Below are 22,360 nucleotides of genomic sequence, written 5' to 3'. Positions count from 1 at the left end.
TTCAAGTGTGTGAAGCAAAGTGACATGTTTCATGTTTATATGATTTATATATGTGGGCTCGATGGGCCCCGAGAGTTCAGAACTGCCCTATGGGCCCATGAAGTTCTGGGCTGCCCATCGAGTAACGAACAATGATAAGTGGATGCGGAGGTAGGTTGGTACACACCTCGGACCGGATCACTCCGAGCAACATCCCGAGCATCCTTTAACTTACTGGTAGAAGGGAGAGATATATGGAGCAATATTACACCTTGTTACTTTTCAGCCTAGCCAGCTGTGGGTATCATGTGGGTAAAGCTGGGCAGGCACTGCAGAGTCGTTGAGTATTCGAATATGCCGTGCTCCCGGTTAATGGAGATGTGTCTATGGGTGATTCCAGATTATGGGCACAAGTTAAACTAAATGGCTATTAATTAATATGGTTAACTTATTTATTACTTGACGTTCTATTCAAGTTATTTATAAGTAACATTTATATTGTTATGCTCGTTATTATTGTTTAAATTAAATGTTCAATAGTGTTGTTTATATCAAATGTTTATTAAGTTAGGCTCTATGAAATAACTGTTAAGGTTAGGGTTTAAACCTTCTAGCTCTCGATACTGCATGTTTTATATTGCAATTATTGTATTTATTATCATAAGCATGTCTTGCTGAGTACCTTTTGTACTCATAAATGGGTTCAGATCATGAGGAAGATGCTTGTGGAGAACCTGCTGATCTGTTAGAGTGGGATAGCTATGGTTTCTAGGTCATCCTACGCTCAGGCAGTTCCTGGGGTGGAGTCTAGCAATTTATCTGTTTGTAGAAATAAGGCTTTATAGGCCATATATGTAATGGTTTGTATTTATGTTGTGTTGTGAACTAAGTATTGTATAATCGAAGTTTATGCTTTTATATCATTTCATGCGTAACTGAACATCCTGTGCAGTTACGTATTCGTGGGGCACCATGACTTTATCGGGTGTCCCCACAACAAGTTCATTGTTTTAGTATCCATAAACCCCAAGCCACCATAATCCTTTGGTCTGATCAAACCTTCCCATTTCATCATATGATACTTCTTTTTTCCCCCAAGGCCTTGTCAATAGAATCTCCCCCTCAAAGAATCTATTTTCTTATGAAACTCCCTAGGTAATTGATATAACCCTATAACATACATTGGGGCACTTGACAGACATGAATTGATTTTAATTTCTCTCCCACCATAGATGAGTTAACCACTCTTCCAAGACTGCAATCTCTTTTCCACATTTTGAGTTATTTGTCTGAACTCCCTCATCCCTATTTTCTCTGTATGCATAGGCAAACCCAAATAAGTGAAAGGCATGTTTCCCACTTTGCAGTTAAACATGTTGGTAATTCTTAACTCCTCATCTTTCTCTACACCCATCACATAGATCTCACTTTTCTGATAATTTATCTTCATTCCTAACATCTCTTCAAAGCAGAACAACAAGAACTTCAACACCCTCAAAGCAGAACAACAAGAACTTCAACACCCTGACATTTGAAACTCCTTCCTTAATACTCCCTCCATCTACTTTTGATAGTCATATTTCATCTTAGTACACAGACCAAGGATAAGTAATTCTACTTATCATCCATTTAAACATGTTACTAGTCATTTCTCGTAAACATGCGATTCATTAATATTTACATTTTCAATGGCCATGTAGCCAATCTAGTGTGGAAGAATGGAGAGTCATGCATTAAATCCGAGAAAGTCATTATGATGATAGGTTGTTGGATTGAAATATGCTTATCAAAAATAAAATTTTCATATTTGGAAATATGACTATCAAAAGTAGATGGAGGGAGTAGTAAATAAGATGGTATCATCTGCATACTGTAAGTGAGTCAGACCTCTAGGAATTAGCTCAGGAATCAAACCTTCTAAAACCCTACTTGTTTTTGCCTTTTTCAGGATAGCTGCCAAAGCATCCCCCACCAAATTAAACAGCAAAGGGGAAAGGAGGTCCCCTTGCCTCAAGCCCCTGAAAGTCTTGAAAAAAGGGCCTTGATCCCCATTCATATTAATGCTGACATTACCCCCCCCCCCCCGAGATTTTCTTCACCCAACCAATGAACTCACTGCTGAAGTTCTTCTTCCTCGTAACCTCATATAGAAAGTTCCAATTAACCCTGCCATAAGCCTTTTCAACGTCAATTTTGAAGATTATCCCTTTTTCTTTTTTTCTTTTCTTCAGCTCATGCAAAGTTTCATGTAAGATCACATAACCTTCCAAAATATTTTTACCAGGAATAAAAGCAGTCTGAGTCCAGCTTATTATCTTCTCGGCCACCTTAGCCACCCTCTCATTTATAGCCTTTATCAAGATCTTAAGGATAACATTCTGAAGACAGATTGGCATGTATTGTTTAATGTTGTTTGCATCTGCTAATTTTGGTAAAAGAGTGATAACCCCATAATTTAATCTGTCAGTATCCAGATTCCCTTTATGCAATTCATCCAACATTTCCTTAACTATCCCCCTAAATTCAGGCCACATCTCTTATAGAAACCCACAGGGAAGCCATCTGGCCCTGGAGCAGTGTTTGCCTTCATCTAAAGTATTAAAAGTCACCCCGGTCTGCTCCTCGCTCAGCGATTTGGCCTGGCGTGGCCACGGCCGCGTTGCGGCACGTCAGCGTGGCTGCAATGAGGAGGGTTTTGGCGACTGCTCGTGAGGCCGCGTCGGCGCTGGAATTTTTGCAATAAAACCCTCCTCTTTGTGCGTTTTTCCTTGTTCATCCTTGGTGTGCTGTTTTTGGCTCAGCAATGTTTCGTTTAGCCCCTTCATTTTATGTGAAATCTGATGCGGGCGAGGAGGAGACGAGGAAAAAGGGGCGCGCCCTAAATCGTGCAGGCTGGGGGTGTATTCCCCAAACTTGTCTTTGCACAGCGCTCCCTCTCCCCTTCGCGAGAGCGCCGCCGCGTGAGAGGGGAAAAAACGCGGCCGCTACGCTCCTTCCATCTTTCTCGTCGGATGCTGCTTGTCTCCTGGATTTGGGGCTTCTCCGGCCGCTGCCTGCTCTGCTGCCTGTGGCGCTACTGTTTGCCGTTTGTGGGGGCTATTCTGCGTGCGCCGTGTTGTCGGACAGGATTCGCGGCCGGCGCTCTTCTTGTTGCGCCGCCGTCGGCGCCCCCCTCGAAGGGGATGCGGTGGGTGCTGGATGGCGCGGTCGCGGTTTGGCGCTGTCGTTGTTGGGGCGCTGCCGACGCCCGCTGGAAGGTAGCCTGTACGTGCTGGATGGGTCGGGCGCCGTTTGCTTGCCGGCGGATCTGCTCGCTTAGAGCCGACGGCTGGTGCTATCAGGGAGGATGGCGGATGGTGTCGTCCCTTGTTGTTCTTCCATGGTGGTTAGCTCCACAGGTTGCCTGTCTCTCTTTCTTCACCTTTTTCCTCTGTCTCTGATCTCTGCTTTAGAGCTGATGGCCAACTCTGATGTGCTGCGTGCAGGTTGGGCTCGGTGGTGGCGGCCGCGGCGGATGGATGCCGATGGAAAGGTATATATGCAACGCGGCCGCCCGTTCATGTTTGCTCTTCTTCCCCAGATATGTTCAATGTGTTCTACAGGCTGAATTTGCCTTTCGCATGCTTGTCTCGCACTGTTCACCGCCGGCTTTCATGCTGCTCAATACCTAGGTCAACCGCGACTACGATCCTGATGACTTTGACTGTTTGTGCTTCTTGCTGCCCTGCCCGTTTGATGTTGATCGTGTGGCCGCGCTTGCTGATGGTTCATGGCACTGCTCGGTGCGCCTCTTCTGGCTGTGTTTGGATTCCAGTGATGGGAACTAATTCCTCTCGCACGGAAAACAGAGCGGTTCATTAGCGCGTGATCAATTAAGTATTAGCTAACTTTTTTTAAAAAAATTGATTAATTTGATTTTTTAAGCAGCTTTCGTATAGAAACTTTTTTGCAAAAAACGCATCGTTTAGTAGTTTGAAAAGCGTGCGCGTGGAAAACGAGGGAGATGGGTTGGGAACATGGGGATGCAAACAGTCAGATATCGATTTGCTATCGCTGACATGTGGCCCTTACCGTCGGCGTTCGTCTCATCCACAATATGAGCTGTGTCTATGTAGGGAAACACAACTATGCATGCCTACTCTTGTGCACCGATCGGCGGGAGTGGGGCTGTCAGGTTAGCTTGCAAGTGCGGTTGTCAGGTTCAAATAGTTGGGGCGGTGTGCTGTGATTGGGTGGGGTTTTCTCGGCTCCATCGATCTGTATTGGTGCGTGTGGTCTATATGCTCCTGGTGACTGAATTGTGGGGTCTAATTGGATGTGGTGTTAGATGGTTCTCTCATGGTGTATGATCCAGCCTACTTCCTTCATCGTGGAAGATGTGTTAGGATGTCTGACTTTCAGGTGGGGTTGGGTGCCATGGGGTCCATGTATACTCCTTTCGTATTGGTAGGTGCGCTTGCTGCTCTTAGATGTGCTGTGGTTTTAGTTTGTCCTTTCTTCTCTGCTATATTTGTTTGCAGGTGCTAGCAGCCATCTTCTTTTCTCCTCTTCCTTCTCAAGCTTTCATCGTCGTTTCCACTGCTCTATCGTTTTCATTGCTTCTTTCGTTGGTTCGATCTACACGTGTAGTCCGCATCTGTTTGCTGTGATCTTTGATCGTTCAGTATGGCAGGGTAGGGTGTGAGGAGGCTCTCATTTTGTTCTCATCTTTATTCGATGTTTCTCCTGTTTTTATGCCTCCTGATCATTCTTTGGTTTTTCTCTTGGTTTTTAGCCTATGGGATCTGCATGAGCTGGATCGATCCTTCAAGGGTTCTTGATTGGTTTTGCCAAGGAACGTTGGTGCTGCTCCTTCGATCGAGGAGGTTAGCTTCTTCATCCTGTGTATGCTTTCCATCATATAGACTGCCCTATTCACTGTATTCATCGTGCATTTTCTTTAGCATGCATGTATGCTAATGGTCGTCTTCTCTTGCGCAGGGTCAGCCAGGCTCTCTCTTTCCGTTCTTTCTTCTATTTCTTAGCCGACAGCTTTGTCCTCTGTGGATACTCTTGGTCAGCTTGTTTCTGTTGCGTTCTTTGCTGATTGGGTGTTCGTTCATACAAGGTATTTTCATCTGTCGTGTGCTCCCTCTCACTATTTCTTTTTTCATCTTATTCATTGTTACTCTTCTACATTGTCTTTTGGTTCTTTTTGATATCGTTCCTTCGTGCTTGTTTGTATCTTGCTGTGTCGGTTCTTTGGTTGTCAGATGTCTAGGACGTTGCATGTCTGCTGTCGCTATCATCAGTTATTGTACCGATAAGGGACACCTCGATGGCTTTTGTTACTTCTGCATAACTAACTCCGCAGGCTTCTCTTCCATGCTTTCTTTCTTTATATTCTGTCCTTTACAGCCTGTAGTCATGTCGTTTCCCTCTGCCTCACTTTTGATTCTGCTGCATTCGTTCTCATCTTTAGTTAATTTGCAGTTGCTGTTCCAGGGTTCCCTCTTTCTGTCTTTATATATTTGATGCTGTTAGCTCGCTTCATCCCCTTGTAGATATTGCTGCACTATGGTGCGTTCTTGTGGCCTGATCTTTTATTGAGACTCAAACTAGGCTTACCGTTGCATGGTTCGCACATGATATGTGTGCCCTTTGTTTATTTTTTGGTTTGAGATAGATAATTGTTTTCAGGGTGAGGTAGCCATGCAAGATTTTAAAAACTTGATATCTGCTGTTAATTATTGGTTTTTTATTTTTGGTTTGAGATTACTAATTGTTTTCAAGCTGGATTAACCATGCAAGATTTTAAAGACATGATATGCATTGTTAGGTTTTGATTTTGTCTGGCGAAAAAAGAAGTATGCCTGATTAATCTCTGCAGTGCGATCTGGGAGCAGCATATTTGGTGCCTCTATGTTCTCTTCTGTATAGCGCAGGGTAGTTTTCCGGCGAATTAACGAGTATTTAATTTGTTATTGCGGGTACCAGATACGTTGCTTTCCTGCTTTCATCACTCCTTCGTGTTATATGTCGATTATGGTCGGTGCCTTTGTTTTGCTATTCATTCATACTGATATTTCTCATCCTATGTTTTTGCCAGCGCATCTGCCCTGTTTTGTAAACAAAGAGTTCGCGCGTACTTTCTTAAACTATTAAATGACCTTTATGCTTACATGGCATGGCCATTGTCTGTTTAGGTTATTAGGTTTTTCCTCCGTCCTTGTGATTTGGCTTGTCTGTTTATGATATTGTGGATGATGGCCGATCATATGTGGCTTAGATCTGATACTATTTTGCAGCTTATTGTGTAGATTAATACCATGTATCTGCTTTATCAATTGTTTGGTCTGTATATGACTCCTGATTGTGTTTCTTTACATCCTGCAGGGCTAATTGTCATATTCTGTTGTTGTCTCTGGGCCTACACTGGATCGCAGTCTTCTTTTCCACTGTTCCGTGCAAGGTAACTATCTCCTTGCTATAATTGGATTTTTGTTCCTGTATATGAATATATGAATTTATGTGCTTCCTTTTTAGCTCGTGCATGGATTGTGTGTGTAAGTGCTTGTTTTGTATGCCTGGCAATCTGTGCTAATGATCTGTGATAGAATGTGCTTAGACTTTATGCATATGTGTTGTCTCTGTTGGGGCATGTAACAAAAATGACAGTCAGCGCATCATCTTTTGGTAGCAATCGCACACGTTAGCTTGCACATGGCTATCTTTCTGCTCTCTTTCCTCATATTTCAAACATTGCTGCCTGTAACGAATTTCTTTTCCCTGTTCTCTCTAGGCTTTATAGGGCTAAGGTAGTTTTCTGCTCTCTTCTTCTCCATCTCATCTTTTCTGTCTTCCCTGTGCTATTCCTTCTGCCTCTGTTGCACACTTTACTTCCAGATTATCTCTTTGCAGTGTTTTAGGGATGCCATGAAACTCTTTATTTATTCCTATTAGTCTGCGTATATTGCTCCATCAGTCTCGGCAAATACCAGACCACCGTATGGACAGGGTTCAGAGAGTTCGCGCGAGTCGAGAGAAACGAGCCGCGAACATTTTGTTGCGCTCATCTGCGATGCGCATAGAAAGCGCCATACCGTTGCCAGCCCAACCTCCCCAGATTCATCGAGCCAAAAAGCCACGTTCGTTGATGGACTTTACTCCAGAGCTATCCAAGCTACATAGACAGCACCGGTCTTTGCTGCGTTCAAAGATGCCTCCTCTCCTTGCACCACAGAATGGTAATACTGTACTGAAAGCACACCTAACAGCGTTCATTACCCTATATATGAGAAGCTACGGCACTAAAATATGATTGCAATGTTCGTTAATTGCAGCTTTAAACAGCAGAGCCTCCGGTAGTTCATCAAGGACAGATAAGGAATACATCCAATCATTGAAAGGTCCGTGTTTTCTGATAAAAAAAATAAAACAATTTATATTGGCCGGTTAAAAGAAATACATTCTCAGATATGTATTGTGCAGCATCATACCCAGGACGGTCGTACTATGGCCCTCCAACACATGAGTGCCCCTACTGTGGTGCAGTCTTCTGGTTTCAGGAGAGAATTAAGACTCTATCTGCTGTGTCAAAGAGGAAGAAAGTTTACAACCTATGTTGTAAGGGTGGCAAAATACAGCTGCATGCTTTCAGGCCACCACCTGAACCTCTCGCTACCCTATTGAAATTTGATGGCGATGCACGATCCAAAAGATTTCTGAGGCAGATTCGATCATACAATTCAATGTTTGCTTTCACTTCAATGGGAGCGACTATTGATAAATCGATCAATACTGGAAATGCGCCTTATGTTTTCAAAATTAACGGTGTTGTGCACCACAGAATTGGTACTCTTCTACCATCGCATGGTGCACGCCCTAAGTTTGCACAGCTTTATATCTATGATCCTGAGAATGAAACCCAAAATCGACTCAATATTTTTGACCGTGACCGTGATGACAACGATAGGCCAGACCCTGAAATCATTGCTGCCTTATCACGCATGCTTGATAGCAACAATAGACTTGTTCAAAATTTCAGATACGTTAGAGACCTTCTTTCTCAGCATGGTGATGAGAAAATAACTCTTCGCTTATTAGGCTGTAATGCTAGAGATGATGTCCAGTATAACCTTCCAACAAGTACTGAAATAACTACCATAATAGTTGGTGACTTTGATGCGAAAGAATACAAATTTGATCTGCTCGTGCACGATAGAGACCACGGAATGCGTCAAGTTTCTTCCTTGCATCCATCATACCTATCTTTGCAATATCCTTTGCTATTTCCCTATGGTGAATCTGGTTTCCATCTAGGCATCGAATATAGTAATTATGATGGGACTGGTAGAAAATATCTCACGATGCTGGAGTTTCATAGATATCTAATGCATTATAGGCTAAATGAACCTAATCCTTTCACATGCTATGGCCGACTGAGTGACCAAGCTGTTGTTGATGTTTTTTCTACTATCGAAGCTAATAGACTACAGTTTATAATCGATCATCAAAAGGAATTACGTGCTGAATCTGTAGAAGAAATTGTAGATGTGATAGATAGAGGTGTTACCGATGGAGATTCAGTTGGGAAACGCCAAATACTTCCTGCTAGCTTTACTGGAGGCAGGAGGTATATGGTCATGAATTATCAGGACGCAATGGCAATCTGTCGCGTCTATGGTTCGCCTTACCTATTTGTGACATTCACATGTAATTCTAAGTGGCAAGAAATCGCTGAAGCAATCCGATTTGAACCCGGCCAGCAGTCATCTGATAGAGCAGATGTAATTGTTCGCGTGTTTAACATGAAAGTCAATGATTTCATCACTGATATTAGAGAGGGAAGGACTTTTGGGAAATTTCTTGCAGGTAGCAGCCAAAATTTATTTTCTGTTTAGTGTTTCACCAATATTTTCCTTATAGTTCCTGTTCTTTAAACCTTTTTAGTTCTGTACACTGTCGAGTTCCAGAAGCGCGAGCTGCCACATATACACTGCTTGGTTTGGCTTGCAGCATCAACTGCTGACATCTCAGCATCTGTGATAGATGGCTTCATCTCTGCTGAGATTCCTGACATTGAAACCGATCGACTAGGATATGAATTGGTAAGCGAGTTTATGATGCATGGTCCTTGTGGCGATGCAAACAAAAAATGTGCTTGCATGAAAAACGACAAATGCTCAAAACATTATCCAAAAGACTTTCAAGATGAGACCATTATTGATGAATCTGGCTTCACAATATACAGACGACGAAACAATGGACGGTTTATAATTAAAAATGGAATTCCTTTGGACAATAGATCAGTTGTTCCATACAACCTGAAGTTGCTTAAAACATACGAGGCACACATAAATGTTGAATGGTGTAACAAGTCAAACTTAATTAAATATTTATTCAAGTATATTACAAAGGGACAAGACCGTGCAAAATATACTTTGAGACAACTGCGAAGACATGAAATATGTCACCAAATCATGACCTCGCTCCTCCTAATGAAATACTAGAATACATGGATGGTAGATTTCTTTCGACATGTGAGGCGTTTCATCGAGTATTTGAGTTTGACATACACTCTAGAGTGCCACCAGTTGAGCGTCTAGCTGTGCATTTGCCTGGGAAAAACTATGTTAGATATGAGCCAGGTTCTGATTTGCGAGCGGTGCTGAATAGCCCTGGTGCGAAACAATCAATGCTAACTGCATGGTTTGAGGCTAATGCAAAATATCTAAGTGCACGTTCATTAACATACTGTGACTTTCCAAAGGAATGGTCATGGGACTCATCATCTAAAACATGGCGTGCACGAACACCAGCTGCGAAGATAGGTAGGATATATTATGTGCACCCAACCTGTGGAGAGCTATATTATCTGAGAATGTTATTAATGATCGTTAAAGGCGCGCAAAATTATGCTGATGTACGCACGTATAATGGCAATGTGTGACTGTCATTCTTTATTGCTCTGTTGGTAACGTACGATCATTGTTTGATAAGTATTGGCTTTACATGACTGATGACATCCATAACAGGCTAAAGAAAGCACTAGATAATCCACAATGCATCATTCCACATGAGCACTTGCTCAATCTCCTCCTGCGTGAACTTACAACTGTTTTTGCAAACAGTGGCGGTAATATAAAAGATTTTGACTTGCCAGTACCTACATCTACCGCACACATGCCCGACAGTAATAGATTAATCGATGAAGAGCTTGCAGCTGATCCACTTATGATGTCCATGCATGCTGACTCTCTGATAGCGCAGCTAAATGATGACCAAAGAAAGATCTTTCACGCTATAGTCTCCTCAGTGACTGCAAACCAGCCTAGCTGTTATTTTGTAAGCGGTCATGGTGGAACTGGCAAGACATTTCTATGGAATGCTATCATTGCAAAACTTAGATCACAGAACAGAGTTGTGCTTGCTGTTGCCTCATCAGGAGTAGCATCACTGCTGCTTCCAAGAGGTAGAACAGCTCACTCTTGATTCAAGATTCCAATTGACATTGATGAAACTAGCATCTGTAATATAAAACGAGGAACTATGTTAGCTAACCTCCTCATTGAAACTGCGCTTATTATATGGGATGAAGCTCCAATGACACATAGGCGCTGTTTTGAAGCATTAGATCGCACACTCCGTGACATTCTCTCTGAAACTTCTCCAGCGAATTCGATCATACCTTTTGGGGGAATGCCTGTTGTTTTAGGTGGTGACTTCCGACAGATATTACCTGTTGTCCCTAAAGGTTCACGTGCCGCTGTTGTAAACGCATCAATTACAAATTCAACTCTATGGAAACATGTCACGCTATTAAACTTGAATATAAATATGAGGTTGCTCAATCCTACCCTTTCACAGAACAAAAAGGATGAAATGCATGAATTTAGTCAGTGGGTTTTGTCTGTTGGGAACGGAACATTGCCTATGACTGCGAGGGAGGATGATGCTCAGCCCACGTGGATAACAATTCCTGATGATCTTCTCATTATGACCAACGACGATAAAATTGCAGCTATTGTGACCGAGGTATACCCCAACTTTCTTACATCATATAGAGACCCAACATACCTTGCTTCATGTGCAATTGTTTGCCCTACCAATGCAGTAGTTGATGAGTTAAATGATTATGTTGTTGGTTTAGTTCCAGGAAATTCAACAACGTACTTAAGCTGCGATACAATATCAAAATGCTCTGAGCAAATACCGGACTTTGACATGTTATACCCACTTGAATTCCTTAATTCTATTAACGCAACAAACTTTCCTACACACAAACTTGTCTTGAAAGAAGGTGTTGTCGTTATGCTCCTCCGAAACCTGAACCAGTCAGCTGGCCTCTGCAATGGAACAAGGCTGTTAGTTACTAGCTTAGGTCAGAGAATCTTGCAGTGTATCATACTGACTGGATCAAACATCGGTGAAACTGTTTACATACCGAGAATCACATTAAGCACATCAAAACTGAAATGGCCTTTTACACTGCAAAGAAGGCAATTTCCAGTTCGGGTTTGTTATGCAATGACTATCAACAAAAGCCAGGGACAAACCCTCGACCAGGTTGGCATATACCTTACAAAACCTGTTTTCACACATGGCCAGCTTTATGTTGCTGTTTCAAGGGCAACAAGTCGATCAAGGCTCAAGATATTGATCCAGAATGATGATGGATCATGTGGAAACCAAACAAGAAATGTTGTTTATGTTGAGATACTTGCAGCGGTGCATCAAGCGGTCATACTCTCGCTATGTTTGTGCATTTCTTGTGTCTTTGCTCCACTTGTCTTGTGCTGTTCATGTGATAGTGGACATTCTTTCTTGCTGCAGGCTATGCCGCTTCAGATGTAGCCTGCTTTTCCTCGCAAGCAAAACATTGTTCCTCTTGTATATACATTTTGGAATAGCTTTTTTGCTCACATATATACCATATACTATGTTATGGCTGCATAGCCTGCCCGTTACACTTAAGTACACTTCATCTTGACTTCCTGTCTCATTCCACTGATGTTCCCTGTTTATATACACTCAGTATCTTTAGTGTTTCATCTTCCAGATTTCCAATGGCGTATGTGCATATTTCAAGCCTTTTCTGTGGGGACACCAACAAGCAAATAAAAGCTCGCGTATCCAGGCTATGGATTTTCCATGATATGAATGATGAGACAAAGATCTACCACACCAACCTTGTCCTGCTGGATGAAATGGTTGTTGTCTACTTACTGCTTCTTTGGTTTACTTTCACTCTTGTATATATCTTGTGGCACACTAACAAAGTATTTTGGGTTAAAAATATGCAGGGCAGCAGCATACATGTTCAGATTTATCCATCTGTGATGAATAGGTTTAAGTCTGTCCTACATGAAGGAAAGGTTTACTACATTGACTCCTTCTCTGTCAAATATGCAAACAGGACATACAGACCAGTCACCAATCTTTTAATGATCTTATTTACCAAATGGACAACTTTAGAAGAATGCATTGATGTTCTTGGTGACTACCCTGGCATAACATTTTCATTGACACCTTTTCAAGATATCCCATCTCTTATCGACAAAAATACTTTCTACATTGGTATGCTCACTTTACATCATGTATTCTTGCTATGTTTCTTTCACATCCTTGTGTCCCTTTATTAAACTTATTTGCTTTCAAACCAGATGTCATGGGTGTGATAACTAAGATTAGTGACACAGCTACTGTGCGCCCTAGATCAAGCAACACTAATAGCTTGAAACGAACAATTCAAATCTGTGAAGCAAGGTCAGTTACGCTATACGCTTACTTTCCTTTTGATATAAGCTGTCCTAGCCTCATAACATGCACGGTAGTCATCCTGCCAAGCTCACAGTATCTAAGCTGAAGAACTTTTTGGCCACTTATAAAAACAGCAATTCAACACTCCATATCACGCTCTGGGGAAAGACAGCTGCTGCCTTCAATGCAGAAGAAGTGCATAAGGCTGGGCAGACAAGGCCTCAGGTTGCTGTCTTTGTTGGGACACTTGTTAGAAACTATACAGGCATAGGTATATGTCTACAAACATATAAAACTGCTATTCTATCCGTCTAATAAATTTACAATCTATAACCATTTATATGATTATACACAGGGCTAACCTTAACTGGAAGTTCACCATGCAAATGGTATATTGGTCTTGACATGGTTGAAGCGCTTGAGCTAAAACAAAGGTAGTACTGTCAGCCCTCATTCTTTCTCCAGTGCCTATGCAATCCTCTGCTTACAAATATAGGAGTAGTACACCACTTATGAATTTGTCTTTTTCCTTCTAGCTTTGAAGCAAATTTCCAGCCTATCAAATGGGTCGAAAATGCTGCAGCGGGGTTCAACCAAGACATTCCATAGGAAAAAACCATAGAACAGATCCTTGCTCTCAATCCACATAAACATCAGGTTTCTTTTCTGCCCATTTACTACTGAATACATTCTTATCCTGCCTATCTATCTTTTCAATGAAGCCATCCTTGTTGCAGCAAGAACGTTTTATAGTCAATGTGACTATCAAAGACATAGCAGGCGACAGTTCCTGGTATTATAATTCATGTGATCTCTGCTACAGGACCTCCAAACCATATGGTTCAACATATAGATGTACAAGCTGCTCATATGTAGGCATACCAGTGCCAAGGTAAAGAATATACTTGAGAGGCTATATCCATGGCTTCGGGAAACTCTTTAAAATACTTTCATTTAACATGCAGAAACAAGATCCTACTTACCGCTGCTGATGACACTGGCAAGGCCACGTTTATTCTCTTTTGAAGAACAGCACAGCGTGTCATACGTAAACCTGTTGAGACTCTTATTGACCAAAATCCACCAAACAAGGAATTTATTCCAGACGAAATCACAGCCCTCATCAACCAGAGCTTTGTCTGGAATATCAGCTTCACACAGGATGCTTTCATGAAGAACCAAGAATCCTTGCAAGTAAACAGCGTTGTTTCATCGGCTGGTCCAATACAGCTGATGCTGTCTAACTCACCACCACCTTCAGAGCAAACGTTGGCTATTATCCCAGCAAGCTCAAGCAGCTCTGTAGAGGGAGCATCAGCAGAAAGCAAAAAAAGCACTGAATCAAAGATAAAGGCCAGGGCAAAGGAAACTCTGTTAGCGCTACATACTCTAGTGACACCAGTGAGGCATATTGTTAGGCCTCGATCAGAGCAGACACCAACTAGCAAGCTTAATGTGCCATCATCAGGGAAGAAAAGCTATGTTTTGTCAGTCTCTCCAATACCAGTCCATACCACGCAGATTTCATCTGACAATAAGGTCTGTAATTCCTCTGCATGCCTTTTTTTTTCCCATCATATATAAACTCACATTTTCATGTTGTGTATAAGGCAACAACTGAGGCAGAGGGCAAAGCAAAAGCTCCACAGCCAGCATCCTCTGTTGAACTGTCCCCTCCAGATGTCGAGCATAAGGTATCAATCGATATCCCTGCTTACCATTCAGCCTTCACAGACTAACAAAATAAATTGTGGTGCAAGGCAAAGGCAGCACACCAGCTCCTACGAGATTTTCCATCTACAGACCCATCATTACTTGCTAAAGACATCCAGAAGAAAAGGTACATTTTCATATCATTTCCTGCCTAGAATGTCATTCTTTCCTTACGAAAAATGTAACCGCTGTCTGCTAAACAGAGACAGGCCTGCAACATCAGCTCCAGCCGCTAAGAAGCTGTTCAGAGACAACGCTCCCAGCAAAATTGAGAAAAGGTGACCATATCAACAGCCATCTGAAACATATGCAAAGCAACATGCATAAGCGAATACATATTGCTGACCTATGTTTTCCTCTACTATTTATGCAGGCAGTGAACAATGAAGTGGCAGCATGCAGCCAGCTAGCACCGCTTTTGCTTAATGATGCACCATAGTATCAATGTCTGCACTCATATTTACAGGCATGACTTTTGTCTAGGGGCTCTTACGCATGATGGCAGCTATACATAGCTGTTGCTATATATGCTAGCTACTCTTGCTATATTCTCTATGATGTACATATAGCTGCACTTTCAATCTACCAGCAAGCAAGGCAGCTCTAGAACATATGCTACTTTCTTCATGTTCTGAACTGCCTTCCTAGTCAGCTTTCATGTATGCATGAGCTGTCTCCTCTATGTGTAATTATATGTTTTATTGCATGCGAACCAGTAGCAGTGCTCTCTGAAGACCATATATTCATTGCTATGGCATTGTCTCAGCACCACCAATTTCTGTATCATGCATTTCATACTTCACATATAAAACAAGGCTACGTAATCCGCTATTATCCAAGGATAGATAACTGCTCTATTTAAAGTTTATACACTGAATCAGAGCAAACTGTCTGCTCTATATACCTTAGCTACGATCTATCGTAATCTTCTATATATATTTCCTCAGCTATCGTCCTATCATGCCTTCCATAAGATAACTGGTTTTTTTTCTTGCAAAGCATAAATATAAGATCCATATATAGCAGGCAATGAACTACTATTCTATCAAATCTTTCCAGCCGTAGATAGGAGAAGCAACATGCCAATATCCAACACTGTAAGCAGAGCCAGTATGTCCACAATCTCAGATAAAAAAACAAAAAGAAATTCCTTACACTTCCTCTCAGAAATTGCCACATGTATTATGTCCTTCCTTACTTTTCCACACATGAAATAAACTCCTCTTCCACATACTGATACAAACTCTGACATTAAATCTCCTTTATGGTTCTTAAATGTACTACATTCATTTCCAGCCAAAGAGGCATAGTTAAACACTGATATATTGCAGTCTAACACATCCAGCTATTATACAGCCTTTACTTGCTACGTACCACCATCTCACATTAATATTACACACCATACAATATAACTAATAAAAGTTATTTCTACATTTCTTCTTCCACACCTTCCACCATACATCTTTCTCATCAACCTGATGTTTTTTTGTCATCAACGGCCACCATACTTCAAACTCCAATCAGAATCAACGCTGACAACGAAAGAACTACCTCCTGAACTGCTGCTTTCGTCGCCATCTTCCAAGCCATTTAAAAAAAATACATATATAGATTCACATTTCGAAATTTCAGATGTAAATCAGCTGGCAAATGAACAAATCAATAATACTTGCAATATGTTGCAGTCTAGCTTGCCTTTCAAAGGCTTCTCTTACAACATCCGGATCTTCGTATAGCTCATGGTCTTCACCTATAATTTCAACAGATTACTTCTAAAAGCATAAACAGATCTATTAACAATTGATTTAGATATGCATTAGCTTCACAGTTTGATGGTAGTCTAACCTTCGTTGCCAAGGCCCATCTGTGGTTCAGCATATAAACATGCTTCTAGCTCCAGCATGAACAATTTGATTCGAACCCCATCAGCAGTTTCATACTTCAGCTTAAGATATTTATATCTTGGGATTGATTCTATGCTGCGTGCAAACCCACAAATGCAATATTCTTTTTTTTCTCTGCATCAAACCTATAGGTTTGTGCATCGCAGAACGATGACACCAGACTCTCCATTTTCGTTGGGTGGCTCGCATGCTCAGGGACATCCAATCTTCAGTGTCTATGCCGTACTCATCGCGCCACTCCACATCAGCATTAACAACTGAAGCATTCTCCATTCTACCGGCAATGATATCATAGATAAATAAAATTCAATAGCCCATACAAGACATAGCCAATCATATCAACAAACACTTCTTATAAAATACCAACATCTATCTAGCCATTTATAACCCAGCCACAGTTCCGGATTACATTTTAAAACCATATGCCTTCAATCTTTCCTCTGCTATTGAGTGCAAACTTATCACTCAACATTGCTACATCTAAGAAGGCAATCTTTTGTGTATGGAACTGACCCCTCCTTAGTACCAAACAACTTCGCACCATCTTGTGACTTAAACAAAAGGATATAGGATTGGTTAAATGCATTTACATTTTTCTAATACTCGCATCGCACTAGTGTTGCTACAGTCAGTACCATAGCGCTAGAGCTATGTGAATCCAAGTTGCTCTCTACAGTCGATGAAATAAATTAAAAAAAACACACACATCAGCCATACTACATACCGAGACATTATGTTGCAAATAAACTACATGAAAACACCAAACGATCCTATCATCCCATTCACTGGCAGTGAAAAACCTTACAAACCTTGACGCGGTGATGCGACACCCCAGATTCCACTCCTCCCTGTACGTTCCCCAAAATCGCAGCCTAACCTCCACCTTCAACTGCCCTAGATCACGCTCCAGCAACAAAAATCCTTCGGATCTACACGCATCGGTGCACGCACCAGTCACCACCAAACAGCGGAGCAAAGGCAGCGGAACTTCCGATGAGAACAATGGAACGAATGAATATCAGCCGTACAAAAAAGGCAGAAATAGGGCATCCCAAAACAGAAACCTAAAAAGCCCATATACAGCCTCTATGTCCATACTCGCAGGCCCATAAAGCCCATGCACCTCTCTCCTAATTGTCTGCGCAGTCGCAGGTAGGCCATCATCCTTTCGCTAGCAACATACTATACAACATAGTGGCTGCACATTCAGTTCTGTCCAGCACTGCCAAACAAGTGCTGCGCGCAACGCGCGCGTTCGCCCCTAGTTCCCTTAATCACTTCATCAACCTCCTGCATTGTGAAAGGTCTTATCATGTTTGTTTTCTCCTCCTCCGAAAGTTTCAGTCCCGTCTCCCATACATGTTCACTCAAATGCACATTCCTGCATCCTTCCCTTCCAAACAGATTCTTATAATAGTCATATATGTTTCTGAATTTGAGAGAACTCAGAAATTATATCTTCCCCATTCTGAAGTGAAAAAAAAATGTTTCTTCCTTTTTTTCTCCCATTAGCCACCCCATGAAAGAACAGTGTGTTAGCATCCCCTGTAAGATCCATTTCTCTCCCCCATCTTAACTGCCACTAAATCTCCTCCTAGAAATAAATCTTCTCTACTTCTTTTTTCCAGATCATACCTTTCTATCCATTCCTGTTCAAATAGATCCCTTTCATCAGCCTTTGAATCAATTTCAATCAGTCTCTGCTCAATCTTTTTTCTTCTCTTTTTTGTATCACTCAACATGTTGGCACCCCACCCTCTTAACCATCTCCTCATGCAAGGCATCAGGAGATGCCAGTAATCTAAAACCCCTTTCTGAAGTCTCATAGGCCAGCACCCCTTCAGCTGATCCCTAAAACCCTATTGTTGGAACCAGCCCATATCATATCTAAAAGAATTGCTTTTGCATCTGTCTTCCTCTCTGGTGTCCAGCAAAATGGGACGGTGATCAGACCCCACCCTTAATAAAGAACAAACTAAGGTGAGTGGATTTTTTTTTATCCCATGAATTAGAAGCAAAGACTCTGTCAAGGACCACCATAACTGGACAATTTTGTTTATTTGTCCAGGTAAACTTGCCACCAACCCTATGAAACTCTTGAAGACTATGATCATTGATGAACTTATTAAACATTTCCATCCTTCTCTCATCTACAATCCCATTAGATTTATCTGAGCTATATATGTATATGTTAAAATCACCTCCCATCAAGAAAGGGTACAATCATTGAGAAATTTCATCCCCCATTTTCGCCAAAAAAACATCTCTCCCTTCCTGGTGTGCAGGTCCATATATATACTATTAAAACATATTCATGTTACATTTATTGAACCTAATTTTATATTGTGGATGTTACTAGTTTTTTTCTACAAAATTAGTTAAACTTAAAAAAATTAACTGGGAAAAAAAAATCAAAGTGACTATAGATGGCCATATGGCCCGAGATCCGTGGCCTATCCCAAGGCACGCCATTTTGGCCCGGCCCAAGCATGACACGGCCTGACTGGGGTCGCGCCCGTGCTGACCCGGCCCGACAGTCGGGGCGTGCCTAGGCTACACCCTCAGCATGGTGGGCCGGCCCGGTATGGCACGATAGAAGAAAATAGTATAGGGACGAAAAATATACTTAAATAACCATAGAAGGCATGGCCCAAATAAAAGAGGAATACAAAATAAACTTATTTTCCAGCTATATGAACATAGCCCATAGAGTTTAGGGATGAAAATTAGACTTATTGTATGGAGAAGCACGATATACTGTCGTGCCTTCGGGCCGGCCTAGCACGGCTGGAGTCGTATTGGGCCGTGACTGGGCCATGTGTGCAGCACGTGGGCTGGCACAGCATGGCCCGGCATGTCGGTTGGGCCGTGCTAGCCCAATTAACCTCGGCCCAGGCGGGCCTAGACCATGCTGTGTCGGACGGCCCATATGGCCGACTATAAAAGTGACTTATATAATATGAAATGGACGGAGTAGGTGCTAAACGGCTAAACTATGGTGGAAGCATTCAGCTTGTGCAAGTAACAGAAATAAAAATCACCAAGGCTGGGCTCGATGAGATCATGAGAGATTGACATGTCAACGGACGCGAAAACCAGGCGAGGCCTCGCCGCGGCGACCAGCCGGCGCCGGGGAGCCGAACGAGCCTCGTCACGCGGTTCTCCAGCGCAGCAAGACCACCGACGACTCGACTACCATGTATTCCCTGATGATCTTGGCGGGCTCGGCGCGGCGGCCCCCCGCTGCGATCTGGAGCGCCGCGTCCATGGAGCCGCTCTTCTCGGCGCCTTCTCGCCATGCTTCCATGGTTCCTCCTCCTCCCATCTGCCGCCGCAGCACAGCAGGTTTTCCCGTGATCCTAACTCCAACGTGCAAAACTGCAGATTACTACGTTCTAGAAACACTGAAATCAACTGCGCGTGAAAATTTAGCGAAGAGGTGTCTGCGGCGGCGGCGACGCGCGAGCAGGAGCAGACGCTGCGCTTATTCCTCCAAGACATCGAGAGATCAATCGTCTTCGGAATCTGCAAGAACCCCGAAACAACGGAGTTCTTCCGGGACCACCGGCGACGGCTCGACGACTACTTCGCCGCCGCCAAGAACCTGCTGCAGATGTTGGAGCACCCCGTCTTGGCGTACGGTGATCTGCACAACCGCGCAAAATCCCTCCTCGTCACGGCCATGGGCTCCCTTGCAGTGGAGTTGTGCCACCTCAAGATCTGGAAACCTGACGCTCTGGCAAGTTATCTCGGTTGCACACCTACATCTATCTGGGAGCTCGCGAGGTCCAGCTGCCGCGGAGGCGGCGACGGTTCTGGCTCTGCCTCGTCAGCCTCATGGATGAGTACCTCTCGCTCCTGCTCCGGCGGTAGCAGCGGCCCAAACGGTGTGAGCTTTGACGGATATTACATGGCACTCAGTGAGGAGAGAACAGTGCGAAGTGGCCAAGCTTCGTCAGTTACGGCCAGTCACATTGACCTCAAGTCAGTGTCCATCCTCAACAAGATTGCTGATTTCATGATTGGGGTCGGACACGAACAGATGCTCCGAGGAGCTTTCGATCAACACAGTGAGCATCTGGTCAGGTTCGTATATTTATTGATTCAGTATTTCTGTTGATCGGTTGCTTGATCTTTTTGTTTCTGCTAGCTGATTGATTGCAGCAATCGTTTGTCCTGCACAAGTTCTTGCAGCCCCAAATAATTGTACCTAGGCAAATACAGTAATTAAATTGTACTACCTATTTCTTTAACTTGATTATTTATACGTTTTGTAAACTTTATTTCGTTTGTGATCTTGACTAATATGGAACAGGTACATTGAAATTCTTGACATTGATAAAATTTTGGGTAACCACATGGAGGAATCCACAGAATTGCTATTGAAGGTCTGGACATCGACAATGCGGACTGTCTTTAGTGTTCTAGATGAGATGCGAACGCAGTTGAATCAGAAAGACCATGGAACATTCAGTTCACTAAAGGTGGACTACTTCTCTGCAATCGCTAAGGAATCAGTCATGAAGCTGCTTAACTATGCTAATGCAATCTGCATTCAGGTGGGTCCAAATGATCCTTCCTGCAGGGATACTCATGCATCAGTTAAGCATTTTCCATCCAAAATGGTCAATCTGTTGATTATGTTCCAGGCATTGGAGTATGCCAAGATGGAAATCTTAGATTTGTTCTTGGGTCAAACTAAGGGTCCCATTTTAATGGAAATTGAAAGGCTTACAAATGGATTGTCAGCAGTTTTTCTTGTGCTGTTGGTTGAACTAAATGGTTTGCTCAGGTCACAACATTTGGTCATTTCTAACACGGGTGTCCATCATGTTACACAGCATATTATGGGTCTTATGCGGTTGCTGGTTGAACAAAAGGACAAAGTCCATATGATGCTAAACGATAATCCAGATAAATTTGGTCAAGTAGTGACTCAACTGATCTCATCCTTGGAGTTTATGTTGGACATGAACTCTAGGAGTTTGGCACTCCAAGGGCAGCAACTGGTGTTCCTTCTGAACAATATAAACTTCGTGCTTGAGCAAGCTAACAATTATACTGATCTGAAGCTGATTCTAGGAGAAAGCTGGTGCTTGCAACGCCATGTCCAACTTGATCAGTTCTTGGCAAGCTATGTCGAAGCTTCTTGGACACCTGTGATGTCATCATTCATAATAACTCGAATTCCTAAAATTTTATGGCCCCAGCAATTGTTCGATAAGTTCAATTCTCGTTTTGAGATGACCTACAATGTGCAGAAGACATGGAAGGTCACGGATCCTGTGATTCGACAGAAGCTGCGTGAGAAGATCACCCAGAAGGTTATCCCATTGTACCGAATGTACTTGGAGAGCTACTCGGACAAGAAGCAAAAGTCTGCGAGGTTCAATGTTGAGCACCTTGAGGCTCGATTGCTGGAAATATTCGAGGGGTAAATGAAAGATGTGTCTGTGCAGTAAATGAAAGACATTTAGGACGATGTGTTACTGTAAAAAGTTGTGGGTGAACTTCTTGGATAGTACTATTGTTTGAAAGACTTAGATTAATGCTCTACTAGTTTACTTAATTGGAAAATGTAAATATTTTGTTTTAGAGGTAAGACTACTCAAACAAGTATTCGTAAATTTACCCCTCCTTACTTTCCAGGGTTGTACTTGTAATTGAAATACTATACATTTTTTTTCTCTAAATGATACTACCTCCGTTTTTAACATATAATGCAAGTTGATTTTTTAATTCATTTGATTAATTCTCTTTGAAATATTTATGCAAATAAACAAATATATAATGCACATTTATAATACTTTTGATGGCAAATTTAGTGATACTTTTCCAGTTTAGTTACTTATTAATTAAGTGATTGAATAAATATTATTAGTCAAATTTGAATAAAAGTTGACAATGTCCTATATTAAAAAACAAGTATAGTAACCAATTACGAAAATTTGGCAAGGGGAAAGGATGAGTCCAAATTGCTACAACCACCAAATCTGATGTGAGAGAGATTTTTTTTATTTCTA

At 42.2% G+C, this 22,360-nt stretch overlaps 2 protein-coding genes across 2 annotated transcripts; both read left to right on the top strand.

Moving 5' to 3' along the window:
- The first annotated feature begins 3,325 nt into the window (after positions 1-3,325).
- On the top strand, positions 3,326-11,814 carry LOC112937618 (uncharacterized). The gene is made up of 8 exons (XM_026022442.2): positions 3,326-3,377; positions 3,465-3,511; positions 3,651-3,792; positions 6,355-6,430; positions 7,808-8,832; positions 8,911-9,068; positions 10,828-11,700; positions 11,794-11,814. The coding sequence occupies exons 1-8, from the start codon at positions 3,326-3,328 to the stop codon at positions 11,812-11,814; spliced, it is 2,394 nt and encodes a 797-aa protein (XP_025878227.2).
- Positions 11,815-19,319: 7,505 nt separating this feature from the next.
- On the top strand, positions 19,320-22,030 carry LOC9271135 (exocyst complex component EXO70A1). The gene is made up of 3 exons (XM_015775392.3): positions 19,320-19,682; positions 19,770-20,423; positions 20,653-22,030. The coding sequence occupies exons 1-3, from the start codon at positions 19,414-19,416 to the stop codon at positions 21,773-21,775; spliced, it is 2,046 nt and encodes a 681-aa protein (XP_015630878.1). The 5' UTR covers positions 19,320-19,413; the 3' UTR covers positions 21,776-22,030.
- Positions 22,031-22,360: the final 330 nt, after the last annotated feature.

This window comes from Oryza sativa, chromosome 1 (genome assembly GCF_034140825.1).
Source record: "Oryza sativa Japonica Group chromosome 1, ASM3414082v1".
NCBI classification, from domain to species: domain Eukaryota; kingdom Viridiplantae; phylum Streptophyta; class Magnoliopsida; order Poales; family Poaceae; genus Oryza; species Oryza sativa.
Note: the sequence above shows the minus strand (reverse complement) of the source record. Positions and strands in the feature narration are given on the sequence as shown.